This window comes from Zea mays, chromosome 5 (assembly GCF_902167145.1).
Source record: "Zea mays cultivar B73 chromosome 5, Zm-B73-REFERENCE-NAM-5.0, whole genome shotgun sequence".
In the NCBI taxonomy this organism is placed as follows: domain Eukaryota; kingdom Viridiplantae; phylum Streptophyta; class Magnoliopsida; order Poales; family Poaceae; genus Zea; species Zea mays.
This window is the reverse complement of record NC_050100.1, coordinates 129025098-129044129: the sequence shown is the minus strand read 5'-3', so window position 1 is coordinate 129044129 and position 19032 is coordinate 129025098. Positions and strand designations below refer to the sequence as shown.

The following is a 19032-nucleotide window of genomic DNA, read 5'->3' as shown; positions in this document are numbered from 1 at the left end:
GCTCAACAGTCGCTTTAACGAAGAGAAGCGAATAACGATAGGATTAGAGAAACAACACTCTAAATACAGTGTCCGATTAACACTGTTATATTAAACAATATCGACTATACATATCTTATGTCCCATATCGTCTTTTTCACTTTCCACACATTGATTAGATGGTCGACTATCGGCAAGGTGCTAAATCATTTGCTTTCTGAACACGTGTTCCGTATGCCACCGCGATGAAGCTGTAACCAACTGATGAGACCTTTCCTAACCGTGGTTTACGTTGGAGGCCAAGTGACCAACCCAACAGCAGGGCTGTTATCCAAAAAAAAAAAAAACAGCATCAGGGCGGTAGCGTAATTTCCCTGGCCGGTTGCGGCCGACGACCTCTTCGAGAGAACGAACGATTCTTCCTCCCGTTTGCTTCCCCTGCCCGCACTCTGCCTCGTCAATCTCGCTCCGCGTCCCGCTTCCGCTGTTGCTTTCGTCGCCATCTCGCTCCGGTCCCCGCCGCTGCTCCAAGTGGGAGCCAAGTCATCTCTCTGGCCGAAGATCCAGGTTGAGTCGGCGTCGCCGGCAGAGGCAAGAGACTCCGGCGCGATGTCGTTGGACTCGGAGGCTTCCTCGCAGGGTGGGGACTACCGTAGCTTCCGCCAGATCACGCGAGATCGTAATCCCTCTTCCCATCCTGATTTCGATTTGCTTGCTCGCTGTCTCGCTGCTGCTGGAAATGGATCTGGCAAAGTTGCTCGCGGAGCTGGAAATACCGGCATGCGGTTTGTTGCTCTGGAGTGTAGACCTCTACTCTCAGTATATACGGCGTAGTGACCTTTTACGTGCAAAGGTGCTTAACCCTGCATTGGCTTTGCCAACTGAGTGACGGCTCGTTGGTTTCGCCACACTTCTGGCTTCAGTGTGTCGATACCTTGATCAAGAGAGTAGTGACACTACAATGAAGTGGGCTGTGCTCTCTTCAGCACTAGTAGCACTGTAGCAAAACAATTTGATACCTGATAGAAGTAACATGGCCAAAGTTTTACTTGGAAAATCAATTAAGTTATTGGATTGAATATAGGCAAGATATAGGCCCTCTTTGGATCCATCGGCTGATAGTAGTTAGCTAGCTAATAGCACATAGCTAATATTAGCTAGCTAACTATTGGCTAGCTAACTATTATCAGCTAATTGATAGGGTTGGGTTGACGGTCCACCTATTAGTTAATTATCTGATTTGATCCAACTAGTGAGATAGTTATTATCTAGAGGTCCAGCTAACAATCAGCTAGTCTATTATTTATACCTGTTTGGATCCAAAAGAGAATTATTAGCAGATAGCTACTATCTACGGGGAACCAAACAGGGCCATAGTGACACTGTTGGGCTAATAGCTTTTGAAATATGAGGGATTGTTGTAACAATTTGCTAGTTCCATATGGGCTTGTTCCTTGTATTGTTTGCTTATGGATGTGTGTACTCACTGCTGCCCAGTTTGTTTGTTTGTTTTTGTATCCATGAGTCATGATTCACTTTGAACCTCAAAATGTGAAACTTGTAAAATAATATGCCCTTTTCAAATTTGTTCAGGATGGGCATTTATGAACAACTGTGATCTTGTTATACATATTTTATGGAAAAATTCATGTAGTATTGCCTAAAAGAGGATTCTTGATATGAAGTGGTTTTCATGCATAGGTAGCAGTTGTACCGATCCACCATTCTGAACAGATGCTCGTTATTAACAATTTTTTAAGTATCCATTCGATAGTTTGTAATCTAGCATCTTTGCTCACTGTATCATGTGCAGTCTTGTTTGTTTTATTTAACTTCTTACATATGTATCGGTGGGCCTTTTGCAGCTACTTATGTTTGTGTTTACTAATATATTGCATATACCGACTTGCTTGAGACTAAAGAATTTTGTTGTTACTGCTGCTGAATTCATAAATATTTGTGCTTTGACAAATGCAGGTTTATTATTTGAAATGCTCAGATCAACTAGGAAGAATTCGAAATCAACATGGAAGGTATTTTTTTCCAGTGACCATTTTTACTAATATTTGGAATAGTTTTCTTGAAGTGGTCCTGTATTATGAAGTACTTAACTTACCTTGAAGTTTCATTTTGTCAATTTATTGTGTTTGTTCCTGTCTGGTTGATGTGGTTTTATCCCTTGTTTATGCATATTTCTGCGGGACCAGCGTTGAGTTTTTTTCTTTGAGAATCAATTTCATTACTTATTGGATTGGTCTGCTAAGATTACATCGTATCAGTTTAGCACAGTGGATTTTTGCGTCTTATGGTTTGTATGATGTAATAAATGGAGAAACATTTAAGCTACATCTGGATTGTGGACGAGGGGTGGCGGGGCGAGGGGCCGAGGTACCCGCGGACGGCCCGGGCCACATCTGGATTGTGTCAGTCCATGGGTTGTAGAAGGATGGCCACTGGGAGCCACCCGGTGAATGGCCTCGGCCGCCCGGCGGGCCACCGCGTCCACTCTTGCGACCACGGCCGCGACCATGACCGCACCCCCCCGGAGCTAGTAGGCGGCCGAAGAGCTCCAGGCGGCGGGGGACCGGAGTGCGGTGAAGAGGATCCCCCCGGAGGCAGAGGGGGGAGCCCGAGGAGCGCTGTAGAGCACCGTGGCGGGAGCGGTGGTCGCAGTGGCGGAGAGGCGAAGCTCCTCGAGAAGCAGATCGTTCTTGGTCTCCGCAAAGGTGGGAAAAGGCTTCATGCGGGTGAGGATGGGCGTCACACGATCGAAGCGAGGGCTCAAGCCGCGGAGGAGGTTGAGCACGAGGCACTCGTCGGTGATGGGGGCCCCGAGGGTGCGAAGAGTGTCTGCCATCGTCTTCATCTGACGGCAGTACTCGTCCACAGAGAGATCGCCCTGAGCAAGCTGATGAAAGGCGGTCTCGAGGTACAGAATACGAGTCTGGCGGTGGCCGAGGAACTGAGCCTCTAGGGCACCTCAGATCCGGTGAGCAGTGTCGTCCGGTACGCGAACGATGTCCTGAAGTTCGGCCGTGAGGGTGCCATGAATCCAGGAGAGCACCACCTCGTCCATCAGAAGCCAATCCTCTGATGGGTCAGAGACTGCTGAGAGGACATGGTCGGCGAGGGCGTACCGGTGGAGGGTCTGCAAGACCTGATCACGCCACCGGAGGTACTGAGTAGAGTCCGGCGCAAGGACGTCGGTGACGGTTGCCCGGATGCTGGTGAGAGCCGCCGCCTGAGCATGAAGAGAAGCGCGAAGGGTTGAGGCCGGGGCGGGCGCGGGCTCGAAGGTGTCGGCGCTGTGGCGAGCGGATGTGGGGGAGCCATCCGACACGCCCTTGCCAGCGAGACGGCAGTAGGTCTTGGCGTACTGGCGCTCAATGGCGTCGACAACCGCCTGCTCCTGCTCAAGAGCACGGGCGGCGTCCTGGGCCCGCTGGCGAGCAGCCGTAACGGCCACACGGGTGGCAGCGAGAATGGCAGCAGCATCGTCCGAATCCGAAGGAGCGCGCAGGGAGGTGATGGCGGACGACTGACTGTAGACCGTAGCCGGTAGGGGGTAGCCACGCACGGGGCCCCCGCCGGTCGTGTCGAGAGGAATATGTGGAAAGCCCGGCGCCAGCAGCTGGGAGCGAAGTAGAGCGGCGTCTGGCAGGGAGAATGCAAGAGCCGACCGGGACCCATCGGGGCCAGGGGCGGCCGCGAGGGTGGTGTATGGGGTCGGCGCCGGTGGGGGTGGCTCGCAGTGGGGGGCAGCGCAGCGGTGAGGACGAAGGCGTGCCCCGGCGGTGAGATGGAAGCAGCGACGGGGCGCGCAGGACCGGAGGAGGAGGCCGGAGGTGCCGGCGGCGCGCTGGCCATGGAGGGGAGGGTCGGCGGTGCTGCTGCCGCAGGGGATAGAGACACCGAAGGTGTAGTGGGCCCAGGCGGCCCTCCGGCGAGGCCCGACGGCGCTCCTGTGCCGAGGGGGAGGGGCGCCGGGGCTCCTGCGCCGAGGGAGAGGGGCGCCGGAGGGGCGGCAAGGGGCGGCGGTGCTCCTGCGCTGAGGGGGAGGGGCGGCAAGGGGCGGCGACGCGCCGACCGTTGGAGAAAGAGCCGCCATGGGCACTGGGAAGCCCGGCAGCGCTCCGGCGACCGGATGGACGGGAGCAAGGGCGGCGCGGTAAGAGAGGGGAGGGAAGGCCTCACCGGCGGCAGAGGAGGGGTGGGGGGGGGGGGGGCGGCGGTGGGCCCGCCATGGAGGGGTGGGGGAGGGGAGGCGGCGACTGGAGGGGGTGGGGGTGGCGGCGGCTGGAGAAGGCCTGATACCATGTGAGAGGATAGAGTTCTCTGTTGCACAAACCCTAACCCTAGCTACAATAATAATATCCCCTAGTGGGCTGTGGGCTAGGCCCATATACACAGGTAGCACACAGATAGCTAACAGAGACATTAGGGCTGAGTGTCTTGGACCGTGGATGTTGGCTGGCGACTTCAACCTCATTTATAAAGATTCAAATAGGAACAACAATAATTTCAACAGAGCAATGATGGGTAGGTTTCGAAGATTAATTGAGGATATGGCCCTGAAGGAAATTCCCTTGCATGGCAGGCAGTACACTTAGTCCAACCAACAAAATGTGCCTATACTGGTCAAGCTAGACAGAGTGTTTTGTTCAGTGGATTGGGAGTTGCTCTTCCCCAATGTTCTCCTTCAGAGTACTGCCTCACAAGATTCAGATCATTGTCCTCTACTCCTGGGGCTTAGGGATAATAAATCCGGAAAAAGGCGTTTCCACTTTAAATTCTTCTGGACCAAGCTTGAGGGGTTTCAGGATATTATTGTCCTTGCCGCATGGAATTCTATTGAGTCGGCTACATGCCCTTTCAAGTCCCTGGAAATGAAGTTACAAGGAGCTGCAAAAAGTTTGCAGGCCTAGAGCGAAAAGCAGGCCGGGCACGTGAGATCCCAACTTGCTCTTGCTAAAGAAATCCTCCATATGCTGGAAATAGCGCAGGATGGTAGAGTGCTCAGCCCTGCTGAACGCTGGCTCAAACTCAGGCTCAAGAAACAGGCATTACTATTATCATCTTGCAAGAGAACTATTGCAAGGCTGAGAGCAAGGATTTCATGGCTCAAAGATGGGGATGCAAATACAAAGTTATTCCACCTTCACGCCCGTCATCGTAAGAGAAAAAATTTTGTGGCATGTCTGGTTGATGGGGAACAAATCCTAACCACCCATGAGGAGAAAGCTGCCTGTGTGGACCAATTCTACACCAATCTGTTGGGGAACAGTACGGACAGGGTTCGGACGATTGAGTTAGAGGCTCTTGGAATACCTAGTTTTGATCTAACCGATCTGGAAGCCCCCATTTCAGAACAGGAAGTCTGGGATGCCATCAAATGTCTTCCTTCAGATAAGGCTCTAGGCCCTGATGGATTCACAGGAAGGTTCTACAAGGCTTGCTGGACAATTATTAAGACTGATATTATGGCAGCCATCTCGGCTGTTTGGGGCAGGAAATTTGCCAATTTTGGGCGCCTTAATACAGCCTATATCACATTGATCCCCAAAAAAGACGGAGTTGACAATATTAAAGATTTCAGGCCTATCAGTTTGGTGCATAGTTTTGCCAAGTTGGTCACCAAAATCCTTGCTAATAGATTGGCCAGCAAGCTCAATGTGATGGTGTCACCTAATCAGAGCGCATTTATAAAAGGGAGATTCATTCAAGACAATTTCATGCTGGTTCAACAAACCTCCAGGCTGCTGCATCAGAAGGCCAGCTTGCTGCTAAAATTAGATATTACAAAAGCTTTTGATTCTGTCTCTTGGCCTTTTCTTATCGAGGTAATGAAGAAGTTGGGTTTCGGGCAGATTTGGAGGGATTTGATATGTGGGCTTCTGGCCACCTCCTCTACTCAGATTCTTTTAAATGGATTTCCAGGTCGTCATATTAAGCATCACAGGGGACTTCGACAGGGAGACCCCCTCTCCCCCATGCTATTCATTTTAGTTATGGATGTCCTTGTCTACATGTTCGCAAAGGCAGAAAATGATGGTTTGCTTCAACAGCTTTCTAGTTCAAAAAAGCTCCATCAAGTCTCCATGTATGCTGATGATGTGGTCCTTTTCTTATGCCCAACACTGACAGATATAGACCTCACTCTTAGCATTCTTCAACTGTTTGGAGATGCCTCTGAGTTACACAATAATGTGCAAAAGTCAAATGTGTATCCTATTAGATGCTCTGAGGAGGTGCTGCTCGAAGTCCAAACCTTGATGCCATGTGAAATTTCAACCTTTCCGTGTCGTTATTTGGGGCTCCCTTTATCCTTACACAAGTTGACAAGGCAACAGTTCCAACCGTTCGTGGATAAGATAGCTGATCAGCTTCCTAATTGGAAGGCTGACTTAATGACAAGGGCTGGAAGAAAGAGTGCAAGTTCAGCATGTTCTTACTAGCATGACGGTATATTTAGCGATGGCAGTGGATATCCCACAGTGGGGACTGGATGCTATTGATAAAATTAGAAGAGGTTTTCTATGGAGAGGCCGCAAAGAAGCTAGAGGTGGTCATTGTCTTTAGGGATGAAAACGGTTTCGGAAATTTTCGGTATTCCGGAAACCGATTTCGAAATTTTTCGATCGGATTCATCGGTAACAGTATTTTTCGAAAACGGAATCGGTTTTCGGAATTTTCTATCGGAACCGGTATCGGAATCGGTGTGGTGTTTTACCGACCGTTTCCTTCGGTTACCGGTTTTTGTCGGAAATTACCGGATTTGTGTCTTGAAATTTTCCGGAATTGTGTCTCGGAATTTTTCGGAATTGTGTCTCGGAAATTTTCGGAATTTTCCAGCATGTGATTTTTCGCATCGCCTTACGTCTCTAGATAAGGATTACTTATTTTTGTATTTTTGGACGCCTTTAGATTTTTTTTGCGATATATGGTGTTGGAAGGCAGTTGAGATTAACGATTTGGTCTTTTTCACACACTAGGTTTTAGGGTTTTCCTGTGAGGTTGTGAAAAACTCTTTAGGTCTAGTTTGGGTACTCTAGTATTGACCTCAATCCACTTGTATTGTGGTGGATTGAGGTGTAATTGAAACTAATTTACACCTCAATCCACTTCAACACATGTGGATTGAGTCCAATACTAGAGTGTCCAAACAAAGCCTTATGTGAGGAAAAAATATTTCATAAGTAAGCATGCCATGTCAGCTAGATCGAGTGAATATTATGAATTGTGAACTTTGAGTCTGTGAACTTGTGATCTTTTTGAACTTGTTATATTGTGAACTTGTGATCTTTGTAAACTTTTTATATTATAAATTTGTGATCCTTATGAACTTGTTATATTGTGAACCTGTTATATCATGAATTGTGAACTTGTGGTCTTTGTGATCTTTTGTCAACTTTGTTGTATTATGAAGTTTGATATGATTACCGATCGTATTTTATATTTCGACCGTTACCGGTGTATTTTTCGCACCAAACTTTCGTTTCCGATGTTTCCGAAATACCGATATCGTTTCCGTTTCCGGAGTTACCGTTTTCGATTTTGTTTCCGATAAAAAATATGAAAACGGTAATGATTTTAGTGTTTACCGACCATTTCCGACCGTTTTCATCCCTAATTGTCTTGTTGTCGGGGGAAAAGTCTGCCGCCCTCTAAAGCTTGGAGGGCTTGGTATTTCTAGTCTTCCAGAATTATGTTGGGCACTTCGACTAAGATGGCTTTGGTTACAAAAGACTGATCACTCTCGCCCCTGGTCTGGACTTCAAATACAAGTCCCAAAAAAGGCTAGAGCTTTCTTTTTTGAAGTAGTGACCACTGAAGTGGGGAATGGAACCAATACCAAATTCTGGAAGGATAAATGGCTGAATGGAAAAAGAATTGCAGATTTGTTTCCAAGGCTGATTGGCGCAATTCCGAAGCGGGTAATTAATTGTAGGACAGTTCATGAAGCAATTGTTAGTGCCAAATGGATTTCTGATATCAGAGGAGCTTTGTCAGTTGGGGTTTTGACAGATTACCTTCAGCTTTGGGATTTGATATCTGGCATCGAGCTGCAGCCGGAGGTTGACGACAAGCATATCTTCAGTATTGCCCCGAATGGTGTGTATTTAGCCAAATCAGCATATGAAGGTCTGTTTCTGGGATCTGTGACATTTGGACACTATAAAAGAATCTGGAAGTCTTGGGCATTGCCAAAATGTCGTTTCTTCCTTTGATTGGTTGCCCATAAGAGATGCTGGACAGCTGATAGATTGGCAAAGCGAGGCCTAAATCATCCAGAGAAATGTCTTCTATGTGATCAAGAGGAAGAAAATATGGATCACCTCCTTGTGCAATGTTCCTTCTCACGAGAATTCTGGTACCTTTTACTCAGGAAATTCGGTCTTCACTCTCTCGCACCACAGCCGACTGCAAACTCCTTCCTGGGATGGTGGGAAGTGGTGGGAGGAGCAGTTCTTGGTCTCACAAAAAAGGGCCTTAACTCTCTCATCATTTTGGGAGCTTGGACTTTATGGAATCATCGAAATAAATGCATTTTTGATGGCTGCAATCCAAGTATGTCCTTAAGTCTCAGAGCTGCGGATGAGGAAAGAAGATGGGAAGTAGCTGGTGCAAAAGGCCTCGCTCATTTGGCTGCACCCTTGGTAGAGCTTTAGGAAGATTTGAGTAGTTTGTTTTTTGATCCCCTTATGGATCTATATTTGTATGCCTGTTTCTGGCCTCCGTAAGGAGGTCTGTAAACCTTTGTTTCTATTTTCTTCTGCTTAATATATAATGGGGCGCAGTTCTCCTGCGCGTTCGAGAAAAAAGGTTGCCCTCCCTGCTGGGTTCATAAGAGAGGCCTTCCACCCAAGCAGTTTGTCCGCAATCTTGTCAATAAGCTCAATGAAGGAGTTTTTGGGAAGTTTCTTAACGGAAAGCGGCAGTCCAAGGTACTTACATGGAAAGGGCGCCATATTGCAAGAGAACATGTTCTGAACAACATCCAGATTTTCAGCAATCAACATCACAATGGGTAGGAGTGAAACTAGACTTGTTTAAATTTGTGATCAACCTGTAACTAACCTTGATTAGGCGAGATAGATACCCCCTCGGGTACTGTAGCATATATATAGGCAGACGAGCATATATGGGCTTTATGGGCCTTAACACCCCCTGTCAAACTCAAGGCGGAAGTGGAGGATTTGAAGCATTGAGTTTGAGTAGATGAAACTGATGTTTTGCCCTAGTTTGTGCTTTTATGAAGAAATCTGCTAGCTGCAATTCTGAGGGCACATATTGAAGATCAATGGTCTTCTGATGACAATGAGATCTAGTGAATGATACATCAACACCAATGTGTTTTGTGAGTTCACGCTTGACTGGATCATGACAAATTTGTATAGCTCCAGTGTTGTCGCAATGAAGAAGCGTAGGCGAGTCACAAGAAATGCCTAGATCACCCAAGAGCCAACGAATCCAGATAATCTCAGCAGCAGTAGTAGCCAGAGCTCGAAGTTCTGCTTCAGTACTAGATCTAGATACATCAGCTTGCTTCTTGGATTTCCAAGCAATAGGGGATGATCCAAGAAGAATATAGTAACCAGTAATGGAGCGACGATCTGTAGGATCACTGCCCAGGTAGCATCAGAGTAAGCATGAAGCTGAAGTGGGGAAGTTGAGTCATAAAATAAACATTGTGTTTTTGTCCCCCGTAAATATCGAAGCACACGAAGTAAGTGCCCATAATGAACTGATGTAGGAGCAGAGACAAACTGACTCAAGATGTGAACCGCATGAGCAATATCTAGCCTGGTTACAGTAAGATAAACTAGGCTGCCAACAAGATGTCTGTATCGAGATGGATTCTCCAAAGGTGTCCCATTAGTCGGACGAAGAGATAAGTGAAGATCCATAGGCTTGCAACAGTCCGAGTATCACTAAGACCAGAACGATCAAGAAGGTCTTGTATGTACTTGGCCTAAGAAAGATAAATACCATTTTGAGTCTGCAAAACCTCAATGCCCAAGAAATAACTGAGTGCCCCCAAGTCAGACATTTGAAATTCCTTACTCAGATACGCCTTCACATGAGCAATATGGTCTGGATCGTCGCCTGTAATCAACATGTCATCAACATATAATAATAGCAACGTGCGTCCTCGTGAAGTGACATGAATGAACAATGCAGGATCATGATCACTAGAATAGAAACCACAAGTCTTGATGACAGAAACAAATCTCTCAAACCAAGCATGAGGAGCTTGTTTAAGACCATACAAGGCTCGACGGAGACGACATACGTGCCCTGAGGGAACCTCTATCCCAGGAGGTGGATGCATATAGACTTCCTCATGTAAATCACCATGAAGAAAAGCATTTTTGACATCCATCTGAGAGATAGTCCAAGAAGATGAAGCTACAACAACAAGTAAAGCTCGGACAGTAGTCAGATGGGCCACAAGTGCAGAAGTCTCATCATAGTCAATACCCTGTGTCTGTTGAAAGCCTCTGGCCACAAGACGAGCTTTATATCGCTCAATGGACCCATCAGATTTGGTTTTAACCTTGAAGACCCATTTGCACGTGATAGGTACAACACCAGCAGGTAATGGAACAACATCCCATGTACATGTGCGATGAAGGGCATTCAAGTCATCAGTCATAGCAAGCTGCCACTCAGGTATACCAGAAGCCTCTTTATAAGATGATGGTTCAGCAATTACTGTACCAGCACGAGGAAACCCATAACGTTCTGGAGCTGCAATAGTGCCACGGTCACGAAGATGATACCCCTGAGTAAAAACAACATGAGAGTCATCATTGTTAGTACAAGTATCAGCAACAGGATTATCATCAGAACTAGCCGTGGTAGTAGAGCGAGGACAACGAATGTAAGTCTGAGTGACAGGTGGTTTGGAAGAGTAAGACTGAGGTGGTGTGGAAGTGGAAGGTGGTGTGATGGGAATAAGAACATCTGGGGTAGAAACAATAGATGATGGTGGTACTGATGAAGTTTCAGAAATGGGAGGAAGGCTCATGAAGGAGGTAGACTCTGTGGAATAAAAAGAAGAATGAGTGGAAGAGTTGTAAAAGAAGGGTCGGTTTTCATTAAAGCTCACATCTTGAGATATACGCATGCGACGAGATGGATCATAACACCGATAACCTTTGTGTTCAGGGCTGTATCCAAGAAAAACACACTGAACAGATTGAACAGTCAATTTAGTTCTTTCATGGGGAGATAACAGTACATAACACGTACATCCAAAAACTCGAAGGTGGTCATATCGTGGAGGAGTTCCAAAAAGAACTTCACCCGGTGTTTTGCCAGAGAGTTTGGATGACGGTTGTCTATTGATGAGATAAACCGCAGTAGAAACTGGTTCACCCAAAAATGTGAAGGGACAAAAGAAGATATCAACAAAGTGCGAGCAGTTTCTATAATGTGACGGTGTTTGCGTTCAGCCACACCGTTCTGTGTGTGACTAACCTTGATTAGGTGAGATGAGAGCCCCCCTCGGGTACTGTAGCATATATATAGGCATATGGGCCTTTTGGGCCTTAACACCCCCTGTCAAACTCAAGGCGGAAGTGGAGGATTTGAAGCGTTGAGTTTGATTAGATGAAACTGATGTTGTGCCCTAGTTTGTGTTTTTGTGAAGAAATCCGAAAGCTGTAATTCTGAGGGCACATATTGAAGATCAATGGTCTTCTGATGACAATGAGATCTAGTGAATGAGACATCAACACCAATGTGTTTTGAGTTCACGCTTCACTGGATCATGACAAATTTGTATAGCTCCAGTATTGTCACAGCGAAGAAGTGTAGGCGAGTCACAAGAAACGCCTAGATCAGCCAAGAACCAACGAATCCAGATAATCTCAGCAGTAGTAGTAGCCAGGGCTCGAAGTTCTGCTTCAGTACTAGATCTAGATACAACAGCTTGCTTCTTGAATTTCCAAGCAATAGGGGATGATCCAAGAAGAATACAGTAACCAGTGATGGAGCGACGGTCTGTAGGATCACTGGCCTAGGTAGCATCAGAGTAAGCATGAAGCTGAAGTGGAGAATTTGAGTCATAAAATAAACATTGTGTTTTGTCCCCCGTAAATATCTAAGCACACGAAGTAAGTGCCCATAATGAACTGATGTAGGAGCAGAGACAAACTGACTCAAGATCTGAACCGCATGAGCAATATCTAGCCTGGTGACAGTAAGGTAAACTAAGCTGCCAACAAGATGTCTATATCGAGATGGATCCTGCAAAGGTGTTCCATCAGTCGGACGAAGAGATAAGTGAAAATCCATAGGCGTGGCAACAGTGCGAGTATCACTAAGACCAGAACTATCAAGAAGATCTTGTATGTACTTGGCCTGAGAAAGATAAATACCATTTTGAGTCTACAAAACCTCAATGCCCAAGAAATAACTGAGTGCCCCCAAGTCTGACATTTGAAATTCCTTACTCAGAGACGCCTTCACATGAGCAATATGGTCTGGATCATCGCCTGTAATCAACATGTCATCAACATATAGTAATAGCAACGTGCGTCCTCGTGAAGAAACATGAATGAACAATGCAGGATCATGATCACTAGAATAGAAACCACAAGCCTTGATGACAGAAACAAATCTCTCAAACCAAGCACGAGGAGCTTGTTTGAGACCATACAAGGCTCGACGGAGACAACATACATGCCCTGATGGAACCTCTATCCCAGGAGGTGGATGCATATAGACTTCCTCATGTAAATCACCATGAAGAAAAGCATTTTTGACATCCATCTGAGAGATAGTCCAAGAAGAGGAGGCCGTAACAGCAAGTAAAGCTCAGACAGTAGTCTGATGGGACACAGGTGCAAAAGTCTCATCATAGTCAATACCCTGTGTCTGTTGAAAACCTCTGGCCACTAGACGAGCTTTATATCGCTCAATAGACCCATCATATTTGGTTTTAAGCTTGAAGACCCATTTGCAGGTGATAGGTACAGCACCAGCAGGTAACGGAACAACATCCCTTGTACATGTGCGATGAAGGGCATTTAATTCATCAGTCATAGCAAGCTGCCACTCAGGTATACCAGAAGCCTCTTTATATGATGGTTCAACAATGACTGCACCAGCACGGGAAAACCCATAACGTTCTGGAGCTGCAATAGTGCCACGGTCACGAAGATGATACCCCTGATTAAAAACAACATGAGAGTCATCAGTGTTAGTACAAGTATCAGCAACAGGATCGTCATCAGGACTGGCCGTGGGAGTAGAGCGAGGACGACGAATGTAAGTCTGAGTGACAGGTGGTTTGGAAGAGTAAGACGGAGATGGTGTGATGGGAATAAGGACATCTGGGGTAGAAACAGTAGGTGGTGATACTGATGAAGTTTCAGAGATGGGAGGAAGGCTCATGAAGGAGGTAGACTCTGTGGAATAAAAAGAAGAATGAGTGGAAGAGTTGTAAAAGAAGGGACGATTTTCATTGAAGCTCACATCTCGAGAAATGCGCATGCGACGAGAAGATGAATCATAACATCGATAGCCTTTATGTTCAGGACTGTATCCAAGAAAAACACACTCAACAGATTGAGCAGTCAATTTAGTACGTTCACGAGGTGATAATGGTACATAACACGTACATCCAAAAACTTGAAGGTTGTCATATCGTGGAGGAGTTCCGAAAAGAACTTCACCCGGTGTTTTGCCAGAGAGTTTGGATGACAGTTGTCTATTGATGAGGTAAACCGCAGTAGAAACTGCTGCACCCCAAAAATGTGAAGGAACAAAAGAAGATATCAACAAAGTGCAAGCAGTTTCTTTAATGTGACGATGTTTGCGTTCAACCACATCGTTCTGTGCATGAGCACCAGGGCAAGAAAGCTGAGCAAGAGTACCATCTAAAGTCAAAAACTGGCGGAAATTATCAGATAAATATTCACCACCAGAATCAGAACGAAAGGTTTTAATGTGAGTGGAAAATTGAGTGTGAATCATACGAGCAAAGGTTTTATAAATAGAAATCAGCTCAGAGCGGCGTTTCATGAAATAAATCCAAGTGTAGCGAGAATGATCATCAATAAAAATGACATAGTATTTATATCCACCTTTTGACACAAAAGGTGCAGGACCCCAAATATCAGAGTGAACCAAATCAAAGGGTTCAACAGAATGAGAATGACTAGTAAAATATGGAAGTTGTATTTGTTTTCCAAGATGACAACCCTTACAATGAAAATCAGACTGAACCGAAGTATGACCTAAGCAACCTGACTTTATTAGAGTAGACAATCTAGATCCACACAAATGACCTAGACGATGATGCCACTGGGCAAAAGACGCAACAGAAGCAAGGGTAGCTGAAAGCACATGCGCTGGAGAGGTAGCCAAGGAAGGAAGCCGCAAAGAGTCCAAGATGTAGAGGCGAGGAGCAGCTCTACGGCGACGGCCAGTCCCAATCACTTTCCCTGTGTGAAGGTCCTGTACAAAACAAGATGAGTCATCAAATCCGACAAAGCAATTATGATCCGTAATTTGGCCTACTGAAAGAAGGTCTATAGATAGCTCAGGAACAAAGAAAATATTAGGTACTGTAAAGTGTGGATCTGAAAGAGAACCCTTATGAGTAATGTGGCATACAGTACCATCAGCTGTCTGCATTGAAGCACCATCTGTTACAGGTGTAGTAGGAGCCAACTTTGACTGATCAGATGTGACATGAAAGGAAGCTCCTGAATCAAGTACCCAGGCCGACTCTGAAGTACAGGCGGACGAAGTGGCAGCAACATCAACTGAGCCTCTATTAGATGGTCCTGGACCACGACCACGAGCAGCACGTCGTGCACGGAAATCGGTCAACTTATCAGGGAACTTGACAAAGCAAAGCTCAGATCGATGATTGGTCTTGCCACAATGATCACAAGGCTTAAAAATATTCTTAGGTTTCTGGGCAGCAGCCAACACACTGTGTGGATTACCACCAGTTGAGGACAGAGAATTAAGACGAGTCTCTTCAGCAAGTAAATCAGACAACGCCTTAGCCATTGTGAGAGTGTCAGAACCCTGAAGTAAACGAGCACGAAGAGAATCAAACTCGGCCCGAACGCCCATAACAAATCTGTAAGTGAAGAACTTCTCAATAAACTTATGAGCCGGACACGGATCAGCGGTACAAGCAGGCACCATTGATGTCAAAGCACTCATCAGGCGATCAAAGGCTGAGTAGTACTCATCAATACTCATATCATTTTGCTCAATAACATGTGTCTGCTGCATGAGAGTGTGTAATAGAGCACCATTGTCCTGAACAAAACGCTCATTCAAATGAGACCAGATGGCTTTAGCAGTTTTGAATTTAGACAAACTCATAATCATAGACGGTTTGACGATGTTCACCATAGCAACCATCACTTTACCATCATTAAGCTACCATGTTTTGATATCAGCAGCATTGCGACGATCATCAGCAAGAACAGGTGCCGCATCGGTCAAATGGAAGAGTAATCCATGTCCCCGGAGTGCAGTCTCAACACAGAAAGCCCACTCCGGATAATTTTGACCATCAAGAGTGATATTGACCACAATAGCATTTGTCGCCATATTGAATTGAATCAAAAATCAGGGAGAACAGGAGACCTGAGACCAAACAAACCAGAGCAACCCGACTTGGACGAGTTGACGGGGGTCCTGGGCGCGGAAGCCGAGTTGAACAGCGGCTGGCGGGAGCAGCGACGTTGCAGATCCGCAGCCCTGTCCGCAACGGCGGCGGTTGGTGCAGATTTCCGGCGGGAGCAGCGGATCCACGGCCCTGCGCGCAACGGCGGCTGGCGGGAATTCGCGGAACTTGACCCAGGTGACGGAACGACGCAGGCAGAGATAGAAATCCACCCCTGGCGGCAGATCAATGTAGCGGACGGCGCTCTGCCCCTGGCAGAGGACCCCTGGCAGCAGAAGGCGCGCTGCCCCTGGCTGATGGAGAGAGGGAGGACGGCGCTCTGCCCCTGGCAAAGGACCCCCGACAGAAGGCGCACTGCCCCTGGCGGACGGAGAGAGGGAGATCCGCCCCTGGCTAACGGCGGATTGATGAAGAAGGCGGGCTGCGCGGCCGAGATCCCTGGCGGCGGACTGCGCGGCCGAGATCCCTGGCGGCGGACTGCGCGGCCGAGATCCCTGGCGGCAGACGGTGAAGTGAGAGAGGAAGATCCGCCCCTGGCTGACGGCAGATCGATGAAGAAGGCGGCACCCGAGCTGGCGGCGGCGCGACCGAGATCCCTGGCGGCGAACTGCAGGCCGAGATCTGGTCCCTGGCGGCGGGATGAAGGAAGGGGAAGACCGCAGAGGATGGATCGCGACGGCGGCAGAGGAGGGAAGGGGGTGGCCGCGATGGCAGGCCAGAGAGCTGACCACGATGGCAGCATAGCGACGGCGCGACGACGCCAAAAATTTGGATCAGAGTCGGGTTTAGACGTAAACCCTAACCCTAACCTGCTCTGTTACCATGTGACTAACATTGATTAGGCGAGATGAGAGCCCCCCTCGGGTACTTTAGCATATATATAGGCATATGGGCCTTTTGGGCCTTAACACTGTGCAAGAGCACCAGGGCAAGAAAGCTGAGCAAGAGTACCCTCTGAAGTAAAAAACTGGCGGAAATTATCAGATAAATATTCACCACCAGAATCAGAACGAAAGATTTTAATATGAGTAGAAAATTGAGTGTGAATCATGCGAGCAAAGGATTTATAAATCGAAATCATCTCAGAGCGGCGTTTCATGAAATAAATCCAAGTGTAGCGAGAATGATCATCAATAAAAATGACGTAGTATCTATATCCACCTTTTGACACAAAAGGTGTAGGACCCCAAACATCAGAGTGAACCAAATCAAAGGGTTTAACAGAATGAGAATCACTAGTAAAATATGGAAGTTGTATTTGTTTTCCAAGATGACAACCCTTATAATGAAAATCTGACTCAACGGAAGTATGACCTAAGCAACCTGACTTTATTAGAGTAGACAATCTAGATCCACACAAATGACCTAGACGATGATGCCACTGGGCAAAAGACGCAACAAAAGCAAGGGTAGCTGAAAGCACATGTGCTGGAGATGTAGCCAAGGAAGGAAGCCGCAAGGAGTCCAAGATGTAGAGGCGAGGAGCAGCTCTACGACGACGGCCAGTCCCAATCACTTCCCCTGTGCGAAGGTCCTGTACAAAAAAAGATCAGTCATCAAAGCCGACAAAGCAATTATGATCCGTAATTTGACCTACTGAAAGAAGGTCCATAGATAGCTCACGAACAAAGAAAATATTAGGTACTGTAAAGTGTAGATCATAAAGAGAACCCTTATGAGTAATGTGGCATACAGTACCATCAGCTGTCTGCACTGAAGCACCATCTGTGACATGTGTAGTAGAAGCCAACTTTGACTGATCAGATGTGACATGAAAGGAGGCTCCTGAATCAAGTACCCAGGCCGACTCTGAAGTACAAGTGGACGAAGTGGCAGCAACAACAACTGAGCCTCTAGAAGGTGGTCCTATAGCATGACCACGAGCAGCACGTCGTGCACGGAAATCAGTCAACTTCTCAGGGAACTTGACAAAGCAAAGCTCAGATCGATGATTGGTCTTGCCACAATGATCACAAGGCTTAAAAACACTCTTAGGTTTCTGGGCAGCAGCCAACACACTATGAGGATTACCACCAGTACAGGACAGAGAATTAAGACGAGTCTCTTCAGCAAGTAAATTAGACAATGCCTTAACCATTGTGAGAGTGTCAGAACCCTGAAGTAAACGAGCATGAAGAGAATCAAACTTGGCCCGAACGCCCATAACAAATCTGTAAGTGAAGAACTTCTCAATAAACTAATGAGCCGGACACGAATCAACAGTACAAGCAGGCACCATAGATGTCAAAGCACTCATCAGGCGATCAAAGGCTGAGTAGTACTCATCAATACTTATATCATTTTGCTCAATAACATGTGTCTGCTGCATGAGAGTGTGTAATAAAGCACCACTGTCCTAAACAAAATGCTCCTTCAAATGAGACCAGATGGCTTTAGCAGTTTTAAATTTAGACACTCATAATCATAGACGGTTTGACGCTGTTCACCATAGCAGCCATCACTTTACCATCATTAAGCTGCCATGTTTTGATATCAGCAGCATTGCGACGATCATCAGCAAGAATGGGTGCCGCATTAGTGAAATGGAAGAGTAATCCATGTCCCCGGAGTGCATTCTCAACACAGAAAGCCCACTCCGGATAATTTTGACCATCAAGAGTGATATTGACCACAATAGCATTTGTCGCCATATTGAATTCAATCAAAAATCAGGTAGACCAGGAGGCTTAAAACCAAACAAACCAGAGCAGCTCGACTTGGACGAGTTGACGGAGGTCCTGAGCGCGGAAGCCGAGTTGAGCAGCGGCTACCGGCGACGACGCAGATACGCGGCAGGTGCAAATTTCCGGCGGGAGCAGCGGATCCGCGGCCCAGCCCGCAAAGGCGGCTGGCGCAAAATCCAGTAGGTATCCCAGGCGGCGAACCTTGTCCCTGGCAGCGAACGGCGCCGGTAGAGGGCGGCGGACGGCGCAGGCAGAGATCCGGCGGACCTTGTCTCTGGCAGCGGATGGCGCAGGTAGAGGGCGGCGGACGACGCAGGCCGAGATCCGCCCCTGACGGCGGACGACAGGCAAGGCGTCGGACGGCGTAGTGGGAGAGAGAAATCCGCTATGGCGGGTCGAGGAAGAAGGCGGCGGCCGAGATCCGCCCCTGGCGGCGGACGACGCAGGCCGAGATCCGCCCCTGGCGGCGGATGGGGGAAGGGGGAAGGCCGCACGACAGAGAGACGTCGCGACGGCGGCCAGGAGGTGCGACCAGAGGGCAGGCCACGATGGCAGCGCAGCGACGGCGCCAAAAAAATGGATCAGGGCTGGATTTAGACGTAAACCCTAACCCTAACCTGCTCTGTTACCATGTAACTAACCCTAATTAGGCGAGATAGATACCCCGTCGGGTATTGTAGCATATATATAGGCAGACAAGCATAT

The 19032-nt window shown here is 47.4% G+C and overlaps 1 protein-coding gene across 2 annotated transcripts in view; it reads left to right on the top strand.

Annotated features, from left to right (window-relative positions):
* The first annotated feature begins 285 nt into the window (after positions 1-285).
* Positions 286-19032, top strand: part of LOC100280502 (SNARE-interacting protein KEULE) — a 91080-nt gene continuing 72333 nt past the window's right edge. Inside the window, exons 1-2 of one of the 2 annotated variants that reach the window (XM_008645345.3) lie at positions 286-658; positions 1957-2012. In XM_008645345.3, coding sequence (XP_008643567.1) covers positions 589-658; positions 1957-2012 — 126 coding nt within the window. In that variant the 5' untranslated portion in view covers positions 286-588. 2 annotated transcript variants of the gene reach the window in all.